The 16,359-nt window shown below is 40.3% G+C and overlaps 1 protein-coding gene across 26 annotated transcripts in view; it reads left to right on the top strand.

Annotated features, from left to right (window-relative positions):
• LOC122557375 (teneurin-3) overlaps positions 1-16,359 on the top strand; it is a 2,612,756-nt gene that overhangs the window by 2,462,213 nt on the left and 134,184 nt on the right. For all 26 annotated transcript variants that reach the window (XM_043705048.1, XM_043705023.1, XM_043705127.1 and 23 more), the window contains 2 exons: positions 5,713-5,913; positions 13,707-13,892. In XM_043705048.1, coding sequence (XP_043560983.1) covers positions 5,713-5,913; positions 13,707-13,892 — 387 coding nt within the window. The remainder of the gene's footprint in view (positions 1-5,712; positions 5,914-13,706; positions 13,893-16,359) is intronic.

A 16,359-nucleotide genomic window follows, 5' to 3' on the forward strand; every position in this document is an offset into this window, starting at 1 on the left:
CAAAGATCCAAACAGAGTAAGTTAAACCAGATGCTGGAACTGGCTTGGTCGTTATTCTATGAAATGGTATGAAATGAGAACATCTCAGAAACTCTTAGCAGCCCAAGATAGCATCTGTGCAGAGAGGGAGGTTAGGTAACATTTTAAGGTTGATAAATGTCTTATAAAAAGCTGCCCATAAATACTCAAATTTTCAGTTATTGCACATCATTGACAAGCCACATTCAAAGAATGGGGAAAATAATTGCTAAATCAGATTGTTTCATGTTGCTCAGAGATAAGTAATCAGACTCTTCCATCATTGCTTGAACCTACAATGCAATAAATCTCACTCTGGAGAGACACAGCCTACAAATGAAGAGGTTATCGTTGCAATAAAAGAACTGCAGCTGCCCTCGAAATGTTCCGTGATCAGAAAAACATGGAAGATAGGGAAGAGATTGTTGGATATGTATCCAAATTGTAGCTCACTAAGGAATCCTTTAATGTTGATTGTGCTAAACATTGAAAAGTAACTTCCCAAGGTTTCCAATGGAAATGTCTAAAAGCATGTATCTTTTCATTACAAAACTCAGCATTCACTTGTTTAGTCCAGTCACTAATTTGTACTGGGATACACATTACAGAAAGATTAATGGATAGCTGAGAGTGATTACAATGCAGTAATGTAATCAGAGTTCAGATGTTGCCCTAAGGTAAACCACAGTGTTGATTTTAATTGTCAACACAATGTTGCTGCCTGGGGTAATTAGAGTTATAGAGTTATACAGCACGGAAACAGACCCTTCGGTCTAACTCTCCATGCTGACCAGACATCCCAATCTGACCTAGTCTCATTTGCCAGTGTTTAGCCTATATCCCTCTAAATCCACCCTGATGCTTTTTAAATGTTGTAATCTTAACAGCCTCCACCACTTCCTTTGGCAGCTCATTCCATACACGCACCACTCTCTGTGTGAAAACGTTGCCATTAGATCTTTCTTAAATGTGTTCCCCTCACCTTAAACTTATGCCCTCTACTTTTAGACTCCCCCCACCCTAGGAAAAAGACATTGGCTATTCACCCTATCCATTCACCTTATGATTTTACAAACCTCTATAAGGTCACCCCTCACCTCCAAGGCTCCAGGGAATAAAGCCCCAGTCTATTCAGTCTCCCCTTTTCACTCAAACCCTCCAGTCCCAGCAACATATCCTAGGTTTTTAGTCAAATCTTCTCAAGTTTAACAATATCCTTCCTATAGAACTGTATGCAGTATTCTAAAGGTGGCCTAACCAATATCTTGTATAGCCACAACATGACATCCTAACTCCTATACTCAATGTTCTGATCAATGAAAGCAAGCATACCAAACGCCTTCTTCACCACCCTGTCTACCTGTGACGCCACTTTCATGGAACTATGCACCTCCACACTTAAGTCTCTTTGTTTGGCATCACTTTCCCGATCCTACGATTAATTGTGTAAATCCTGCCTTGGTTTGTCTTTACCAATATGCAACACCTCACATTTATCTAAATTAAACTCTATCTATCACTTCTCGGCCCATTGGCCCGTCTGATCAAGGTCCCTTTGTACACTTCGATATTCTTCTTTATTGTCTACTACAAAACCTGCTGTATTTTGGTGTCATCTGCAAACTTAACCATGCCTCCTATATTCACATCCAAATCAGTTATATTAATGACAAATAGTAGTGGACCCAAAACTGATCCTTGTGGCACACTGCTGGTCACAGGTCTCCAGTCCGAAAAGCAACCATCTATCACCACCCTGTCTCCTAACTTCAAGCCAATTTTGTCTTCAGTTGGCTTGCTCCACCTTCATTCCATAAGGTCTAACCTTACTAACCAGCCTACCATATGGAACCTTGTCAAAACTCTTTGTGGAAGTCCAACACTAAACAGTCTTTCCAGGTAAAGCAGTGTTTCACCTATACCACCTCCAATCTTGTGTATTGTATTCACTGTACCCAATGTGGCCTACTCTACATAAGAGAAACCAAACACAGCCTAGGTGTCCGTTTTGCGAACCCCTCTGATGCTTGCACAGGTAGGACTCCGACTTTCCCGTAGCCGGTCATTTTAACACAGCGTCCTGCTCACATGTCCACTTGCCTGTCCTCAGCGTGCTGCAGTGTTCTAGTGAATGACAGCGCAAACTGGAGGAACGGCATCTCATCTTCAGACGAGGCACTTTACAGCCTTCGGGACTTAATATTGAGTACAACACCTTCAAATTGTGAACCAACTCCCATTTCTTCCCTTTCTTTTAGCTTGTTATTATGTCCTTCCCTCCTCACATTCCACTTACTGTCCTTTCAAGTCTAGCAGGAGACACACCATTGTTCTGCCATTCTCACATTCTGATCAGTTAAACTGAACTATCAACATCTTTTCTCTATCATCACCCTGCACCCAGTACCCCCACCCCCACTCTTCTCAAACAATAGCACAAATGCTGTCCCTCTATACCTCACTTCAGCTCTGATGAAGAGTCATGTAGACTTGAAATGTTAGCTTGCTCTCCATGGATGCTATCTGACCCACTGTGGACCTCCAGCATTTGTTGTTTTCGGTCTTCCACTCTGCCTTCATCAATGTTCTTTGTCACCTCTTCGAAAAAAGATCAAGTTCATGAGACATGATTTCCCACATACAAAGCCATGTTGACTATCCATAACAGTCCTTGCCTTTCCAAATGCGCTTAAATCCTGTCCTTCAAAATCCCCTCCAACAACTTTCCTACCACTGATGTATGGCTCGCCAGTCTATAGTTCCTTGGCTTTTCTTTACAGCCTTTCTTAAATAGTGGCACCACGTTAGCCAATCGCCAGTCATCCAGCACCTCACCCATGGTTGTCGATGACACAAATATCCCAGCAATTTCTTCCTTAGCTTCCCACAGAGTTCTGGGAAACGTCTCATCAGGTCTCGGAATTTATCTACTTTTAAATGCTTTAAGACTTCCAGCATTTCCTCGTCTGTAATATAGACTGTTTTCAAGCTATCACTATTTATTTCCTGAAGTTCCCTAGCCTCCACATCCTCCTTCACAGTATTTGTTATTAGATTAGATTTAGATTTAGATTTAGATTCCCTACAATGTGGAAACAGGCCTTTCTGCCCAACCAGTCCACACCGACCCTCTGAAGAGTAACCCACCCAGACCCATTTCCCTCCAACTAATGCACCCTACTAACACTATGGGCAATTTAGCATGGCCAATTCACCTGATCAGTATATACTGATGTAAAATATTTGTTTAATATCTCACCCATCTCCCATGATTGCACACATTGACAGCCATGGGGATATCTGCCGTTTTCTTGTGCAGTATACTGTAAATTTTATGCAGCAACATTTTTTGGTGAAATGTCCACAATTGTGTAACAATGATGATCAGCAGAGCTGTGCACTACTTCTAAGCTGTGTTTCATTAGTCTAGTATCAAAAGCTTGATTAACCAATGGTTTTGGCTTATATCAGAATAACCTTTCATTGAATTCCTGAGTAATTGTCTGACTGGTATCCACCTTGTAATAATCAATGGGCTTGACGCTTTAAGTTAAAAATGTCTAATAATTTGTTTAAGGCTGGGGTAAATTTTCTCTCTTTCTAAGTCTGGCTGCACAATCCTTTCTCTGAGGTCACAAAAACATAGAGCGGCTTCAGTTTTGCAAAGACATTTAAATATGTAAGGCACTGCACACCTAATAATGAGGCTGACTCATGTTTAAAATCCAGCATCAGTCAGTAAATGCCAGCCATTTTTATCTTTGCAGCTTGTCATTTTGATAAGTTCAAAGTAAACCATCTGATGATCTCTATCTAGACATATCGCTCTGTATCTCTTTGTAGCAGCACTGTTAATAACTAGAATAAAAATGCAAATAAAGAAAGTTTCTGATTAAATATCTGCAGAAATTATAAGATAAGGTAGTGGGCCTCCTGATGGCTGGAGGTTCCATCCTGAGTCTGCAGTTGGGTGTGTTTGGAAACTGTTCAAACTTTGCAGCTCTTTGGAAATAAACAGTTGAGCTAAGGAAATAGCAGCAGCTACATTGAAGGGGAAGAGCTGGCTAAAAATGGTGGAAAAGTGAAATACTGGCAGTTAGCATTAGATCCATCAGCATCAATAAAAAGAAATGGCAAGTCAACATATTCAATGCAGGTTTATATCAAAAGACTGAACATTTGTTTTCATAAATACAGACAGACCTCATCTTTTATATTCAGAAACTCAAATGGTGCTTCCTCCCTTTAACCCTCAGTAGAAAGTTCCTCCATGGAGAGTTCCATCATCCGCACAAAAGATATTGCGCTTCATATCACTGCCATTTTGCAAACACGCTTGAAAGAAACACACCCATCCCACACAAATGCTGACTGCTATTTTAAATTAACTTGAGCGGAGTAGAATGGAACCTTTGTTCTGCTCTGGAGGCCATGTCAAGAACAGCAAGATGTCTTATAGGTCACAAATATGGCAGAACCCACTGACTGTCAGCTCTTATTCATGAAATCAACCAAAATGGCTTGGAGCCAAAATGTTGCTGTTGTAAAGGGTAGGAGTAAATTTAAATCAAACATGGTTAAACATTGTAAACACCAAGGTTTTTTTTTATAAAGCAGTTGATCAGTATCTGTTTCCAACCGCCCCTCTTTTCAACAAAGACAAATTTTGCACCTTGGACATATGCATATTGGTTTGCAGCATATAAAAAAAAGGTGATGTCCAGAACTTGTTGCAGTTTGTTAGCTTCAAGTTATTTGCAGATTATTTGAGAGGGTTAGAGATATCTGTGTTGACGAGGGTGGAAAAGAGGTGTGGCAACTAAGTGGAATGAATTGATATTTACAAGCAGTTCTGGATACATTGAAATGTATACATTCTTGATCTGCAAATTAAAATTGAACACTTTCGACAAAACATTGCCAATTCACAATATCAATTTGAAGTTTTGTCAAGAAGTGGAAAATCTGCTCTGTAAGTGCAAGAGTTTGCATCAAATCGTTAACAATCAGGACTGAGATTTCGGTATGATCCAAACTAATTTTTCTGAATTAAAAGGGTACAGAATTACAATGCAATCTGCTGTTATGTTATCATGCTCATCTCTTTCAAATGACAGGGTTTCCAAGTAACAGGGTTGGTTTACCTTACTGCCCTTGAAGTGAAACCAAGTACTGAAGGAAGTCCACGCTCACTGAGTAATGCTCTTCACTTTGAGATGATAAAACAATGAGAAGATATTGATGTTTTTCCACATCGCAAAATAAAGAATTGCCTCAGTCAAATGTATTGATACTCTGCTATCATGCACTGTAGTCATTCAGTCAGTGGAATGAACTGACAAGATAGCTGATGCTGGTAAATTATGATGACAATTGGTCGCTATTTTTTGTTCTTTCTGTCATAATCATGGTATTGAGGAGGAAGCCGTGAAAGATCAGTTCATTTTTCAAGTGTAAAATCCAATTTCTCTATCTCAGAAATATTGATTTTATTGATCTTTGCTCATACAGTAAAGCAATTAGTGCTGAAGAGATTAAATTTTCAGGTCGTTGACCCTACAAGTGTAAAATTTTATTGAGTCAAATTGTTAAATTAGATCTCATCATCTAAAGCACATTAAAGTGAATTAGAGGGCCAAGTCTTTGCTATTGCTCATCTCTTAGACTAAAGGGTGATTTCTTTTTCTCTTGCAGCGGACTGCTTTGATCCAACCTGTTCGAACCATGGCATCTGTATCCATGGGGAATGCCACTGCAGTCCGGGATGGGGCGGTTCAAACTGTGAAAACTCCAAAACCATGTGCCCTGATCAGTGCTCTGGTCACGGGACCTATCTTCAGGAGAGTGGTTCCTGCACTTGTGATCCAAATTGGACAGGCACAGACTGCTCAGTAGGTGAGTCGACAGAGGACACCTTACAAATAATCCCATAAGTGGTGAAATAGCGATAGCCTTAATTCCCCAAGGTTCAAAAGCAGCAGCACACTTAGCAACTTACACTGCAACCTAGTGATTTTTCGACATCAACAGATAGGTTTTGCTGAGGTAATCTATCTTAAATTTTAATGGTATGACTTGATTAAAGAATTCTGCCTTTTTGGAGGCCAATTTTTTTTATGGTGAGTAAGCAAGAAACGTCCTCACAGAAATAGCAGCTGGCTAGCAGTACGATTAATGTTCATTCAAAGTGTGGGCTTCACAATACAGATCTTCCTATGAGTTCCTTCAGTAGTTTCAAATTACTGCAGATGCACTGAAAACAAAAAACGCTGGAAATCAGAGCATGGAGAAAGAGAGCAAGCCAACGTTTCAAATCTAGACAATGCTTCCATCAGATCGCCAGCATTTCTTGTTTTCCCTCAGTCGTTTATTAAATTTGCTTCTAACAATGGTCTCAAAATGTTCTTCCGATGACTATTTTTAGACACTCATGGGACTTGAGCATTTCAAGCCTTTTTTGCCCATGAAAGGATGGGTGAATTCAGCACCTGTCCAGCTACTGAGGCACCAAGATGGCAGAATTTTTGTGTGCCAAGGCAATTGGCTTTGTCTCACTGGATTAGTAAGAGAGAAAAATTATTCATCTTGGCTTCTTGATCACTGTTCAGTGAGTATTGCTGGACTGTAAGAGAGTCAGGACTGGGACTCAAGTACAATGGTTAAACATTTCCCTTTTGCTCAGAGTCCACCGCATTGCAGCTCACTATTTAGCCAGGATACTGAAAGACATCTCTTGCCTATAACACTGTCCACCAATGGAACTGTTTTGGGGCAAAGGAAGAGTGAAAACAACACCAATTTCCTTTTCTCCTTGTTAACATTAATATTACAATCTGACAAATTCTTGCCTGTAAACATTTCTAGCTTGCAAGCTAGGTGTTTCTGACAATGTCATCTTAAGTATGCACACTTTGTACTCGCTGTTTTCAATTCTCTGCATGCTGCTGAATCTATCAAAATCCCAACTTGGAGAAAAATCCAAATCTTATCTCCAATTCTGTATTCTTTCAAAGCAGCTTTCTCTCATTAAATTTCAGCAGACGATGGCAGTATTCGGGACTGGACAACAGGAGTATTTTTTCCATCACCATTTCTTTTTCTCCCTTCTTCTGCATGATTCATAAAGTTTTGGGATGCGGTCTTCAAAGGTGCCCATTCTTGTTAGTTGTCAGCTGTGGCTCAGTTGGTGGCACTCTCACATCTGAGTTGCAATGTGGTTGGTTCAAGCCATACTTCAGAGACTTCACCATCGTGCCACTCTGATATACAACTACACAGGCCCTATTGCTGTGGTGAAATGATAAACCGAGTCTCTGTCTGTCCCGAAACATTTCTGGAAAAGACCCATTTCTGTCCAGCACTTCACCTCAACCAATATCATTAAAATAGATTTCCTGATCACTATCACATTGCTGTTTGTCGGGGTCTTTTTTTAAACCAATAGTTGTACTGGCGATACAAATTGACTGCTACATTGTTTTATATTGCAGCAGTGACTACACTTCCCAGGTGGGGACAAAAAAGTTTGGGACAACCTGAGCCCTTTTTTCACTTAGCAAGGCCTGTGCCTGCAGTTCATGGCAGATAGAGTCATTGAACTTTACAGTACAAGTAGCCACTTAGCCTATCATGTCTGTACTTGCTCTCACCTAGCTGGCTCTGCTCTCCAGCTGTGTCTCTATAGCCCCTGAAATTGATCACTTTCAAATATATATCTGGCTCACTTCAGAAACCTAATTTGGATTCCACCTCCACCACTCTGTCAGGCAGTGCATTCCAAATCCGAACAACTCTCTGAGTATAGAACAAAGGACGTTACAGCGTCGGACAGGTCCTTCAGCCTTCGATATTGCGCCGACCTGTGGAACCAATCTGAAGCCCATGTATCCTACACTATTCCATTTTCATCCATATGTCTATCCAATGACCATTTAAATGCCCTTAAATTTGGTGAGTCTGCTATTGTTGCAGGCAATGCTTTCCACACCCCTACTATTCTCTAAGTGAAGAAACTACCTCTGACATCTGTCCTATATCTATCACCTCTCAATTTAAGGCTATGTCCTCTTGTGCGAGCCATCATCATCCAAGGAAAAAGGCTCTCAGTGTCCACCCTATCGAACCCTCTGATTATCTTGTGTGTGTCAATTAAGTCACCTGTCAAGTTCTCTCAAACGAAAACAGCCTCAAATCCCTCAGCCTTTCCTCATAAGACCTTCCCTCCATATCAGACAGCATCCTCATAAACCTCCTCTGAAACCTTTCCAAAGCTTCCACATCATTCCGATAATGCGGTGACCAGAACTGTATGCAAGATGAGAAGTTTCTTCTCATCTCATTCCTACCTGTCTTGCGGACAATCTTCAAATTGTGACCCCTAGTTATCGACATACCAATTAGTGGAAACAGAATATTCTTCATTACCCTGACAAAATTGTTCGTAATTCTGGAACACCTCAATGAGGTTCTTAATCTTCCATGCTCCAAGCAGAATTTCTTTTTTCTTGAATCTAAAATCCCTTTTTCCTGGGATCATTATAGTAACTCTCCTTTGCACTCTCTCCAGGGATTTAATATCATTTTGTAAATAATGTGCCCAGAACTGAACATAATACTCCAAATATGGTCTGACCAATGATTTATGTATTTTCCTTAACATGCTCAACATATTCCAGTTTGATGAGGAAGACACTGTGTCAAGTTCCTCACACTAATTTGCAGGATGAAGCAGGATAACCTGACCTCCCTTTGTTGGCAACAGTATCATTGGGAAGGATCTGTTTTCAGATCATGCTTGTTGTTGAAGTCTTGACTAGTCAGTGGAAACAATAGGGGGACAAAGAAAGCAGCTTTGAAATCCGCTGAATTGTAAAATACTTTAAATACTTATTTTCATGGTAGGGCATGATGACTTTAAAAAATATTAGTAGCAAAAGTAAAGGAAATTGTTGAAGTGCCACAAAATAAAGTTTAGCAGATCCCAACTCACTTAATTAATGGAAAAAAATGTCAATTAATCATAATGCTACTTGTTCAGGTGTCTTAAGGCTATGGCAGTGAAAACATTAATTGGTGATTTTAATGAAAGACAGAAGCTGAACATGTATACCATAAATTTTCAAGCTAACATCAGTTAAAATATTATCATGCACATGGCCTTTTTAGGAAGAAGCTTGAAACAACTTAGATTATGATTGGTGCATGCTTTATATTGATACTGATCTGCTTCACATAGTCCACCTTGTTTCTTTCTGTGTTGGATTATTTGTTACTTAATTCCAGGTTTTATTAGTCGAATTTACAGTGTTTTTGTGTCATTGCTGTGCACTGGCAGAAAACAGAGTTTTTGGAGTTAACGCACGTCATAATTTATGTGAAAATTTAGCATGAGATGATGCTTGAATTAGTGTGTCAAGCCTAAAGCAAACCTACTTGGAATGGAGATTTTGCACAAAGTTGCCTGTTGAGTTCTGCACCTTCTTAGATTTCTATACTGAGCTTTTTCAGAGACGATAACTTGAGTGAGTGGTAAACAATGAGGTAGGAATCATGTTAAGGTGTAAAGCCATAACATGTCAAAGTAGGCCATTCAACCTAATGAGTTTACTTGGCTAATCTGGTAATCCTCAACTCCCACTTTCCTGCCTTTTCCCTATAACCGTTGATTCCCTTACTGATTAAAAATCTGTCTCTAAGCCATAAATATATTTAATGACCCAGCCTTTACAGCCCTCTGCGATAAAGAACTATCAAGTTTTTACCCACTATGCAGATCATGTCATCTTCACTACTTGCCTTCCCACCTATTTTTGTGTCATCTGAAAATTTGGTGATGATACATTCGTTTGCATCATTAATAATAATTGTAAATAATTACAATTTATAATTACAATAATAATAGCAGCTGCAGTACTGATATCTGTGGAACTTCATTAGTTACAGGCTCCAATCATAAAAATAGCCCCTTATTTCAACTCACTGTCTTCTATCAGTTAGTTAATCCTCTACCCATGCTAAAATCTACCCACCAACACCGTGGGCTGTTAGTAAGTAACCTTATGTGTGACGTACGTTTGCAAGTAAGGTTTAATTTGGAAATTAAAATGCATTGCATCTCCTGGTTCCCCTGTATTGTAGATGTAGAAACTGCAGAGTAGCTTATTACTGATTTTATAAATGTGGCAGTCAATTTTTTTTTAAATTCATTCATTGGATGTGGACATCACTGGCTGTCCAGCATTTATTGCCCATCCCTAGTTGCCCTTGAGAAGATGGTAGTCAGCTGTTTTCTTGAACCACTGCAATCAATGTACTTTGGGTTGATCCATAATGCCCTTAAGATGGGAATTCTGGGAGTTTGACCTACTGATACTGAAGGAACGGTGATATATTTCCAAGTCATGGAAGGTTTGGAGTGGTTTGGAGAGGAACTTGCAGATGGTGGTGTTCCCATGTATCTGCTGTCTTGCCTTCTAGATGGACGTGGTCACAGCCTTGGAAGATGCTGTCTGAGGATCTTTTCCGAAGTTTTGCAGTGCATCTTGTAGATAGTACACACTATCAAGAGTCAAAAGAATGGAATCCTGAGTCCACACTGTAAAATCAGGGCTGAGTAGGAGGGAATTGTTAAAAAAACTGAGTTAAACCAGGAAGAATACAGCAGATGGAATGGGCTCTGACTGGGTTAAATTCCAAGGAAGAAATCGTTAGACACAATCTGGTCACCACGAGATAAGTGCAGCAAATGGTACAATAGATGCTTACACAATATTTAGTCACAATGCAACAGTAATATTGGTAACGTAAGAGAACAAATGCATCCCTGTAGATTTCACCACCAATCAAATGTGAACAATTGCAGCCAATGACTAATTCACAGTCATTTTGTGCAGTAATATCTTCATTATAAAGCTCCCTTTGAATGCATCAGGAAAGCAATGATGGGAACAAGTTAATGGATGTATTATTCTGAACCAATGTAGCCATCAATTTCATCCTCAATCTCATTTTTCACATTAAGGTTTGAAAGAGAATCTGCTGTTGCCATGGGATGGGTTCTGGCCTATGCTGAATGAGTGGGTTTAGGTTTAAGTGGCTTGTTGATTCTGTACATGCCAAATGAAAGTATATGTAAGTGTGCCCTTTAGCACAGATTAGTCCCACTACCTCTCCATCATGGCAATTGTATGAAACACCAGTCTTCCATGATGAAATAGATGCTGCCAAAACATTCTTTGATCTTTGCACAGAAGACTGGCTATTAATTAGTTGCACAATTTCACTTCAATTAAATGAACTTCAATTAATAAGTTGGTCGTGAAGATTGACACAGCCGCGCTTGAAGGTGGTGTGTTAAAGGCTGATAAACACCTTGGTGCTAATGAAAAATTGATTAGATTGATTCACAGGAGAAACAAGACACGCGATTAAAAAAACTTTTCCTCGCAAAGCCAAGTTAATATTTTGCTGCATCGAGGTTAATCAGCCCATCCAGGGTCCTTTAATTGAAAGCTTGATTCAGAAGAGAGCTGAGCATGTATAAAGAAATCATTGAAAGGAGCACAATGAACAGACAAGATGGTCCCCCAACATGAGAGCAGCGAGCAACTGATGAAGCTGTGACTAATCCCAGTTGTATTGGATAGATTTTTCTGATCATTGTTTGCAGTAATGAAAGACTGCAGCTGGTTTTTGTTGAAAGTGTTCTTTTAAATCATTTAGTTAGACTTTTGTCTCTACTTTTATTGTGCCCTAACAACTGCATATTATAACACAGATTTTCCAGCATAAGGCAGGATCCTGCATGGAGGGGAGTGGGGATGGAGATGGCATGGGTAGATGATTTGGTTTCTGTGCTAAATTGATAATCCCAACCAGGAAGTTTAAAATGACCTTGACACTTTCGATTTGTTTACTTGAATGTCCATTGCCCTAGGACCCCAAGTCTGCTAGTTTTCAAAAACCATACAGAGTGAGGGGCCTGCACAGAGGCTGAAAATGTAAGTTCTTTTGCAAATTGAAAATCCACCGCACTTCTCATCACACGCGTAATGTCCAACCCCCTGTTTTCACCGATAAAGACACACCAGGATTGAATTCCACACTCTCCACCAGTCAGGAACAGAGCAGTCACTCATATTCCAATGTTCCTGTCCCCATCTTCAGAAGAACATGTAGGTTCCTGCCAACTGCAGAAAGAAGCCTCACTGCAGCCTTCACATCAGGGTTCAAGGATATCAACAGAGCACTGGTGTCATCTCTGTACTCAGAAACTGATGTATACAGTACCGGACATTGCAGCTTTCTGCAGCTCCTCCAGAAATCACTTGCATACATTCAAAACAGAAGCAGTGGTAGGCCATATGGCTCCTTTGTACCTGCTCCAACATTCGATAAGATTATGGTTGACCTGCTTCTGTTCCGAATTCCACAGTTCCATCTACGCCCCAAAGACCCTTGATTCCCTTGTGTATCAGGAACCTATCTACCTCCACCTTAAAAATATTTAATTGTCCAGACTACAGCTTTTGGAGCAGAGTTGCAATTGCACAGCCCTCTGAGAGAAATAAACAATCCTCATCTTGAATATTCCTTCCAAGGTGTGTGGCCACTCAGAGGTTCCTCGACCACTTGTCAACGTGCTGCACATTAACTATTTTTTTATTCTTTCATTGTATGAGGGCATCGAAAGCTAGACCAGCATTTATTGTCCGTCCCTAATTGCTCAGTTAAGAGTCAATCAAATTGCTATGGGTCTGGAGTCACATGTAGGCCAGACCAGATTAGGATGGCAGTTTCTTTATCTAAACGACATTGGTGAGCCACATGGGCTTTTCTGACAATTAACAATGGATTCACAGTCAACATTAGATTCTTAATTCCATATTTTTAAGAAATTGAATTCAAATTCCATCATCTGCTGTGGCAGTATTAAAGCCTGGGTCCCCAGATCATTACCTGAATCTGTGGATTAATAATCCAGTGACAATTCCACTAGGCCATTGCCTCCCCATCTGAACTTCAACATCAACATTACTCATGTCTGTCTGAAAAGGGCATCTCCTGTTTTAAAACAGTGCCCTCTAGATCTGAACTCGATCGCAAGAGGAAGCATCCTTCACACGACTACTTTTGTGAAGATCTCTCAGGCTTTTATAAACTTCAGTCAAGTCTCAGATAAGATGTAGCAGGTGCTAGGCAGGTTGACAAAGCCTTAAACAGTTGCTGATGTTTAGAATATAACCAAATAATCTGTTGTGGGTTTAAGACCAGTCAAGATTAGAGTGGTGCTTGAAAAGCACAGCAGGTCAGGCAGCATTCTTGGAGCAGGAACATCGACGTTTCGGGCAAAAGCCCTTCATCAGGAATGTTGTGGGTTTATGCCTGCTCTTTACAAAACTTCTGATTAAAAGCACATAATTAATGTTTTTTTAAAAACCACTGTGTTTATGGCAAAACGAGTTTTAATTTACTGTAAAATCTGGGTGTTGTTAATGGGAGAATGTGAATGCATTGTATTTCTTTACTCATGCATGTTCTGTTGGGCCCCATACAGGTTTGAATGGTATGTTATTAATGTGAGGAGTCTGTGACAGGAGATGAATTCAGTGCCTTGACCATGCTTTCACGGCTGTGAGTTTTGCATTGACGGTGAAATTCACTGTGCTGGGTCTGTTTGTGCTCCACAGAGATTTGTGCCGTGGAGTGTGGAACTCATGGCGTTTGCCTGGCGGGTGCCTGTCGATGTGAGGAAGGCTGGACTGGCGCAGCTTGTGACCAGAGAGCGTGCCACCCTCGCTGCTTGGAGCACGGAACCTGCAATAATGGCAAATGCGAGTGCAACCAAGGCTGGAATGGTGAACACTGCACCATTGGTAGGTTGTTGCTTTACAGCGTATGGAATGAAATAATCTCAAAATGGCCATGAGAGGCGGTATCTGAAACATTGAGTGATAACACTCATACTGTTTATGCTACCTGTGCCCAATTTGGTTAGTGGATAAGTGGGTGGAATTTGTTTTCTTCTTAACAATGATTGGAACCTCTGAGAAGGCATTTCTACATAATTCCTCAACAGAAAATAAAATAATGGGAAATTAGTGTTTTGAAAATTTGAAATCAATATGTCAATAAAGATACTGTCATCAAGGAGTGATGAATGTTAGGAATAAGCTGCAAATACATATTTCCATGCCACATTAAAATTTGGGCAAACCCCGTAGCAAGCTGTCTGTTCCACTTGTTAACCAGAATACAGAAGGAAGCAGAGGAATGCAGAGTATTGTAGAGCAGAATATTGTAGGAGACGCAACATTGGTGCCAGTGCAAGTATTGTAGTGTACCTTGAGTTAGTAATGACTGCCTGAGGGAGCAGAAGGCCAGCCCTGTCTGGAGTGTGGCACTGAGCCAGAGGCAGAAATCTTCATATGTTGAAATCTTGGCACATCAAGCCTGTAGTCAGTCTTTCTTGGAACTCGCTAAATGATGACTCTATTATCTTGTATCTTTTTTGTCTCAGTGTTTAATGTTTGCATCGATTGACACAGCAATGTTTAGAGTGACTTTTCAGCTAGTAAACCATTTTGTAAAGTAATGAGGTAAATAGCAAACTTCAAAAATGTGTTGAAAACAGAAAGACATGCAGATTACGTCAGAGTGATTTCAGAAAAAAAACCAGCCTGAACAATTTTGTGGAAATACATTGAATCGGATTAGTTTTCACAGTGACCTTTGAAAAGGTTTGGTTCAGAGAAACTCGCACTGCAATTTTCTTTGTCCTTCAAAAGTCAGTCATTTCTGAGTCTGAATGAAGTGAAAGATCATACGCAAAGAGCAGTAGAAAATTGTTATTGGACTTTTCAATCAAGATGATTAAATCTTCCCTTTGTTACTCCCCACTGGGATGTGCACTGCAAATCACGATCTGCTATTCCTGGAGTCATCACAAAAGCTAAGAAACTATATCAAAGTGTCCAGTTTCCTTGTCTGATACACGTAGGTTAACAGAAAGCACTGATTGGCTTTCTATACTTAACAAATAAAAAGATTCAAACCACAGAAAAGCAAGTATGATCTGTTGACATATAACTTGACTAGTTAATTAAAGGCAGTGTCTTCTAACAGTCACAACAGCAGCCAAGGATGTATTTTCACAATTCCTGACCCGCTGTGTCCACACATAGGATTTCGATAACACCACACTGCACCTGCACAGAAAAGCTCCAAAACACTGAAAGACATTTCAGCATGGCAGTAGGGTATGGGAGTAGGAGGACATAAATGCCTGGAGAAAAGATGCTGTAGGAGAGAGAGATATAGAGGATGTGGTGGGGGGAGAGGCCATGTGGATGGAAAGACAGAGAGATGGAACATGGGGAGAAGGAGGCATGAGGGGGGAGAGAGAAGATGAAACAGAGAGCATGGGAAAGAGAGACCACAGATACTGAGAGTGAGGGAAGTGTGGGGAGAGAATGAGAGAGAGGATGCAGAGGGAATGAGGATGTGAAAAGAGGCATTCCTCACTTGCACCCATTCACAACAGCAACACATTTAAACCTGTGCCTGAGCCAGTTTAAATGCACAAACTTAAGTGGTGCGTTGTACATATGCATTGGTGTCTGCACATGCAATCTTGGTCAAAACTCTAAATCCTTTCTAAAAGCCCCATACACACACATACAGACAGATTCAGACAAAAAGAAAATTGGTGTTATGAACGTAGGGGGAAAGGTTTTGGGGGAACAGTTGAATGGCATCAGTCCTCAATTTTGAATGGAGGAGTTCATTTTGTCTCTCAAGTCCTCCAGTTTAGTGAGCTATTCCTTTACGTTCTGTCACTTCTTCACAGGAGGCTCAGAGCAACTGGCTCACACATTATAAAGTCTCTGATTATTTGCTGATGGAAAAAAACAAAGGGCTTTCTTTAATTTGCAGTATTTTACTGTGAGATACACAACACTTCCCTTCCTGAGGTATGAAGGCTTCTCTCTGGATCATTCACACCCACAAGCAGGAACCAATTAGAGAGTTGTCATCAGGCTGACCCTTGACATCTGTGACTGGACAAAATTTTACAAACCAATCAGTTGCTTGTTGCCAGCCGAATCTCACTTCCTACCGAATGCCGTACTGTCTCGTCACACCATCCCCCCCACTACTTGCAAAGCACCAGTGTGACCACAATTTGCAATGAGTTTCAGTAACTTGCTTTTTAATACTCCAGCAGTTCCTTTCTCTGTCCTTTGTCATAAAATAGTTCTTTTCACAATTCAGTCCTCAATCAAAAATAAAGTAAAATAAAAACATGAGGTCTTTACACACTTGCACCTCACAATAACTCAG

The sequence above is a fragment of the Chiloscyllium plagiosum genome, chromosome 2 (genome assembly GCF_004010195.1).
Source record: "Chiloscyllium plagiosum isolate BGI_BamShark_2017 chromosome 2, ASM401019v2, whole genome shotgun sequence".
Taxonomy (NCBI): domain Eukaryota; kingdom Metazoa; phylum Chordata; class Chondrichthyes; order Orectolobiformes; family Hemiscylliidae; genus Chiloscyllium; species Chiloscyllium plagiosum.